This window comes from Sphaeroforma arctica (genome assembly GCF_001186125.1).
Source record: "Sphaeroforma arctica JP610 unplaced genomic scaffold supercont1.106, whole genome shotgun sequence".
Classification (NCBI taxonomy): Eukaryota; class Ichthyosporea; order Ichthyophonida; genus Sphaeroforma; species Sphaeroforma arctica.
In genome coordinates, this window is record NW_014040452.1 from 6,123 (window position 1) to 13,194 (window position 7,072).

The window sequence follows — 7,072 nt, forward strand, 5'->3', positions numbered from 1 at the left end:
ATTATGCATACATACATGCATGTATACAAATACATGTGTATATATAGTATATAGTATATATTTATATATATATATATATACATGTATATATATATATTATGTATATTCATATAAAAATTTAGTTATATATATATATATATATATAGATTATATATATATATATATGTATACATATACATATATACATACATACATACATATATCTGCTGCATTTGAGCCGTCGAAAGACTTCGTTTGACCCAGAGCTCTTATTTTTTTTGGCACATTTGCAGCAGATGTCCCAATGTAAAACGTACACTTCATCGGTGACTTTATTGCCATTCAATCTGTCTACATGTCTAACATCTGCAGCGCAAGAGCCTCGTCTCTTTGCATTGCACGCGCGCGTTTACTCGAGAATGCATCTGTTGTAGCATTGTTATTATTATTAGCATCAGCGTCGTCGTCCGATGATTCACTTCCACTCGAACGGTTACGTTTTGTTCCGCGGCTAGCTCCGGGTCTATAGTAAATTGTAAATAAGATGAATATTTTATTCGTATAAATCTACACGTGTAGTAAATATTTGATCCAAAAATGATAAGTAGGACAATAACGCCATCAATTCATAATTGCGAATGCGTACCTATCAGTGTACATATATATGGCATCTTGAGAAGTATGGGTCTTAGTTAAATAATTCAGGGTCCCAAAGAGTAGCGCTATTGACAACAGTCTTTACTAAACGCCGTATAGGAATAGATGCTTGGTGAGTAGAAAACATTCTGAAGTTGTGAGAACAGATTGTTGTTAAACTATAGGGATATACTGGTCTTCATTGACAGAAAAGATGCAGACGACATGCGAGCAATAGTTGTGAGAGCTTCGTGTATTGAGATGTACGTAGGTAGGTAAGATTTGTTGACAAAGTATATCTGGAGAGGATTGAGCACATTTTTCAAAGAAATGTTCTGCTTTTCGCAGCCATTGCCACACTGTCCCTATTCGTATCAGTAATCACCTCATGTGATCGTTAGTATATGCATTAGTATATGCATACACCTGAATACGGATCAACGAACCAGCAACAATAGCTCTACATACGTGCATATACAAATACAGGCAAGCACAATTACTTCCACTCTGAATCGGAAGTATCGCCGTCTCACACCCATCGCACAAATTAACAAGCATGACCAACATATCTGCATACACGTAGACCAGAAAAATAATAATACTTACCGCTCGTAGTCGGAATACTCGCCGTCGGATTCTGCACCTGCTGCATTGTGCGATTCGTCCTCACTGTCTTCCTGTGCATCATCGCCGCCAACTGTCCGCAGAGTATGTGAGAGAGATGAAATGAAGAACTATTAGAAACCATATCGGGATACATGAAAACTATGACCGGTGACTCGCCAATTGACATTTAGATTGTTAGAAGCCCAATGGAATGAACAGCAAGCATATAGCGTAACAAAAATGTCAGGAAGCCACTTTATTGATTAAGAAAGCGATCAATAGCGAGTTTAGACATCCACGAAGCACCAACTATTCCGTACGAAACCACAACGAGCGATTGTATTTCAGGATGAAGTCTTGTGCAATTTATAGATGCACCATGTTCAACGTAAAACCACGATCCTTATGAAAAGCCACAGTGAGAAAATCAACTGCATAGGAGCCGCAATACAATAAATCGAGGGGCTTGTAGCGTAAATTCACGAGGAAAAAAAAAGTCTATTTAGATTAGTACTGATAAATTTATACATACGTGTAAACGTTTTCGTCCATCTACGCTTTGAAGAGAAAAACACTTGCAAATGTGTATAGACATACGTGTTACAACCACAGGACCATCAGCGCCGTCATCTTCGCTGTCTGAACCAGCCAGCCTCTTCTTCTCCTTGATCTTTCTCTCACGTTTCCTCTGTTTTAAACGCTCGCGATCAGCCTGTTGTTTTTTTTTGGTATAGAGGGGGGGGGGGAGAGGGGGGGAGGGAGGTTAAACGTGCACAACGTAGTTTTAAAATCGCATTTGGCCGCAGGCAAAACGTAGTTGAATCGATGATGTGGTTGTACATAAAATATAACCAGTGCATGATCCTAAACTAGCCTCAGTTCCTCCATTCAAACCTTAGCGCGTGACTTTCAATAACTAGCAGTAACAAATAACCGAGTTTGAAATAGCACAGTCAGCGACCACACACTCATTAATACTTCACATCTTCATGTACCCTAATAACTTGTAAATAAACATACAGCTTTATCCTTGACATTTTCTTCCTTCAGTTTCTGCTTAACGGCCTCGATATCAATACCCCCTTCGTAGCCGTCGTCTGCCGCTTCTGGCGCCGTACCCCTCACGGTGTGGGCCTCTCCGTCAATGAACTTGACTTTGGTGTTTGTCGCTCCCTTGCTGAGCTCCTTCTTGGCCTTTGCCGCCTGTTTAATTGCAAAAATACACGTCAGTACAAATCAAAACATAAACCGTAAAAATATATACATTTATATATATTATGTGATATATATATATATAAAGGTATGTATACATTTATATGTATATATATATATACTTACATATATATATATATATATATATATAAATACATATATATATATGTATATATATATACATATATATATACAAAATGTGTATGTATATGTATATATACATATACACATACAGACACATATACATATAAGTATATATACACAAATGTATATGTATATGTATATATACATATATACATATATGTGCATATGCATATATATATATATATATATATTTGAGGGCAGCGACGTTTTATATGTTAAAGGAAATATTCAGATACCATGAATACTGGGCGTGACGTTGTATTGCGAAAGTGCACACAGATAAATAGCTTGAACATAAACACATGTAGAGTTATAAGGTTGTGAGATATTTTATGCCATGTGTTTTTCTTGCGCCAACTGTGCGCCATCTGAGCACAAAAACATAGAATTACACAAACATATACTGATGCATATGTATACATAGCCAATTAAAAATTTGGTAGATATACACACAGAAGTAAACAGCGACAAATGCATGGTAATACTTACCTTCGTCTTCTCCTTTTTCTTTCGAGCTTTTTCCAACTCTTGCGCCACTTGCGCATCGTCCTCCGAATCCAGTTGGGCAACCTTACTTTGGTCTGGGTTTACTATCAGCAGATCATCGTCATCATCCACATCTACATCCCAACCTTTATCTTCGGCCTCTCCATCACTTCTTGAAAAACAGACGGGGATATTCACAGTCAGTCGTACACGAGGAGAACTTTTAAGTACGTAAAAACATACCTTAGACGAACTCAGAGATACATATATGCTTACACACGCGAATACGCACCATTCACACGAAATACAAAAATGACATGACATGCATATATTCGTAGCTATCATATACAAACATGCACACTTGCATACAAAATAGACACGCACACTCATACATACGGCAACACAAACGAGGCTACATGACTGCATATTTTGCAACCATGCACACTTGCATACAAAATAGACACGCACACTCATACATACGGCAACACAAACGAGGCTACATGACTGCATATTTTGCAACCATGCACAAACACATTGTACACTTACAGATAAACATATAAGAATACATGCGCGTGCATTTATCCCTTCCTACGCACTCGCACAATACATACCCTGCGGCATCGCTGTTCTCGTCCGGAGATTTCTGAGTTTGCTTCAGTACATTTATAGCTTCCTTTTTGCTCAAGTGCGCCTCCGGCCTGTCAGCCTGGGCTCCAAAGTGTTTCTTAATCTTCTTCACAAACCTAATCTTTGGTGCCTTCGACAAGCCCAGCGACAGCGCATACTCCTCCAGCGGTAGCTTCCCCACATTGAACACTTCTTTATCCGCCTGCAAGTGTACCGATCGCACATACGACACAAACGACCTCTGTGCCAAGTGCTTCATATCCGCATCCTTCGCACACAGGTTAGACACGTGGTTAACACACGACGTGAGTTTTTTCTCGTCCATCTTGATGCGTTGTAGCTGTATGTTGCGCTCGGTTATCTTGGCTAACATCGCCTCCTCCTCACTGGGAAGCAACATGAGTAGTGCTTTACCGTCTGCTTTGTATCGCGCAGTCCTACCACTGCGGTGGATGTATGTGGCCACGTCTTCCGGGCAGTCCATCTGTGAGCAATGATTGCGATGCAAAGGGTTTAAAAAAAAAGTGGTGTTAAGTTCACTATCCCTGCCGGTCCTCTACGAGGTGGATATTATATCGCCCTAGTTCAGAACTATCTCTGACGTTGAACGCAGCGTATGAGATTATATCCCGATGAGCGAGAACTAAAAGCGGCCCACAATGACTCAATCGATGAACCTGAGGACACAGCGTAAATGGCGAGCATCGAGAGCGGTGCGTGATACAAAACCCTACCTGGATCACCCAATTGACAGATGGAAAATCTAGCCCCCTCGCAGCTATATCAGTGGCGAACAAGCACGCCTCCGACTTTTTAGTATAAGAGTTGTACATGGCCATTCTCTTGGCCTGTTTCTGTTGTCCATGCAAAGCCAGCAACGGCAAGCCCGGTCGCGCGTTCCTAAACGCTTCGTATACATAACGCACCTGCTTACACGACGACATGAACACTAGAATCTTATCCTTTGTGTGTGTGCGTAGGAATGAATACAGGATATCCAACTTCCTCTGCAGGTCGCATACGAGATATACTTGGGTGAGTTTGGGTGGGGCTTGGTATTCGGAAGCTTCTCCGCTATTGCTTGAGGTGTCGTGGTCACCAGCGGTAACATATTCCGGTGACTTGAGAGACAAACGCGCTAGGTCTTTAACGCTCTTCTCCTGGGTGGCCGAGAAGAGCAACGTCTGCCTTGATCTAAATGAAAGTGAAAAGTCGTAGAGAGTACGTGAGTATGTGGCGGTAGAAGAGCATGTGCTATGTGCATGTGCACACGGGCGTGCATACATTTACAGAGCCAAAATATGTATATTCTAGAGAAAACACGCTAAGTCTCGGATACACTTCTCTTGGATCGTCTGCCTTGATCTAAATGAAAGTGAAAAGTCGTAGAGAGTACGTGAGTATGTGGCGGTAGAAGAGCATGTGCTATGTGTATGTGCACACGGGCGTGCATACATTTACAGAGCCAAAATATGTATATTCTAGAGAAAACACGCTAAGTCTCGGATACACTTCTCTTGGATGGCTGAGAATAGCAACATTCGCTCGATCTAGAAAGGTGTGATGATTGCAGAAGTCATTTCGATTATAGCGAGCGTGCAAGCATGTGCAAGTTTAAGATGACGAATAGAACACTACGCGTTACACACCAATGCTATAGGTATTTGGCACTTTTATCATAGGAGGAGCAACCCAACTTAGATAAACTTGATTTTCGCAGGGAGTGAGTAATCATAAGGCTATTGAATGTGTAAATGCATCCGCACATTCATACTTAGTAAATGATCAGTAGGCTGACGTACACGTGAAAACGCACCCAATTCTTGAGCATAGAAGGCAAGCTTACAACACTTCAAAACAATAGCAGCCAATTGTCTATACTACGCATCATCCTGCACGACACATTTGGCCAAATTTTATGAAAACAATTGAGCGGTACAAAATTGGCACAGAAGCGAGCGAGCAATTATAAACGAATAGAGCAACCCGGCTTAATCGCCTAAGCTTGGGAGCCTCGCAATACAGATATATGCGCAACTAGACTGTAGTGTTGTAAAACGTTCGCATGTGTGTAGTATCTAGATAGCATAGTTTGCGTATACACACCCACATACTTAGGTAAATTCGCAATAATGGCGTTCATGGTTTCACTGAAGCCCAGGTCCATGATACGGTCCGCCTCGTCTAGTACCAGTATTTGCAGATCATCACACACAAATCCTGCGTTCACAATTTAAAAAAAACCCCCATCAATACAGTGATACATAGGCTTGCCACAATATGATGAATGAGGAAATGAATAAATAAGGAAGTGAACAAATTGAGAACGTAATTATTTGGATGCGTTAAATGGTCATGTGTGTGATATGCATTCGCATGCATGCACATATACACGTCGAGAGTATGGCGCCAAGTACACGTACGAGTGGGCCTAGAATGCCTGATTACAGTGCATAATGATCATTTTGCACGCATCATCATCATACTCCGCTGCAGTCCATGACATTAAGAAACTAATCACCATCCGACAAAACAATTCTTAAGGTAAGAGAATTTGTGCAACCGAAAACACACAGAGCTGACATACAGTCACTGTATTTCGATTGTTGTGTACATCATCTCGACACAGCCAAAAGCATAAATATATATTTATATATATATATATACAAATATATATATATATATATATATATATGTATGTATATATATATACATATATACAAACATACATACATACATATATTTATATGTGTATATATATAAATATGTGTGTGTGTGTGCGTGTGTGTGTGTATGTGCGTGTGTATGTATGAGAAAGTACGTATATATATATATACATATATATATATATTGCATATATACATATACATATACATATTCATATACACATACAAATATATATATATATATTATATATATATATATATAAACTTAATATATATATATATATATATATATATATATATATACATATACATATATATGTACTTGTACATATATATATATATATAGATATATATATATATATACATATATATCCAAATATCTAGACAAATACATATACACATTAAAAAAATACATATACATATACATGTACATGATACATATACATATATATATATGTACACATACACATATATATATATACACAATCGCATACCTATACATATATACATATACTTATAAATTTATATGTACATGCACATGCACATGTACATGTACATGTATATGTAGCCTATACATCTACATATACATGTACATGTACATATATAAATCCAAATCCATATAAATATACATATACATGATACATGATACATATACATGAATGATATAAATATATATATATGTGTGTACATAAATACATACACCCACACACACACTC

At 38.5% G+C, this 7,072-nt stretch overlaps 1 protein-coding gene across 1 annotated transcript; it reads right to left on the reverse strand.

Moving 5' to 3' along the window:
* Positions 1-295: 295 nt before the first annotated feature.
* SARC_02374 (hypothetical protein) lies at positions 296-5,857 on the reverse strand (the record flags this gene model as incomplete). Its single annotated transcript, XM_014303849.1, has 8 exons — positions 296-502; positions 1,222-1,312; positions 1,819-1,933; positions 2,242-2,424; positions 3,067-3,235; positions 3,675-4,174; positions 4,425-4,884; positions 5,805-5,857. The coding sequence occupies 8 exons, from the start codon at positions 5,855-5,857 to the stop codon at positions 331-333; spliced, it is 1,743 nt and encodes a 580-aa protein (XP_014159324.1). The 3' UTR covers positions 296-330.
* Between the last annotated feature and the right edge of the window lie 1,215 nt (positions 5,858-7,072).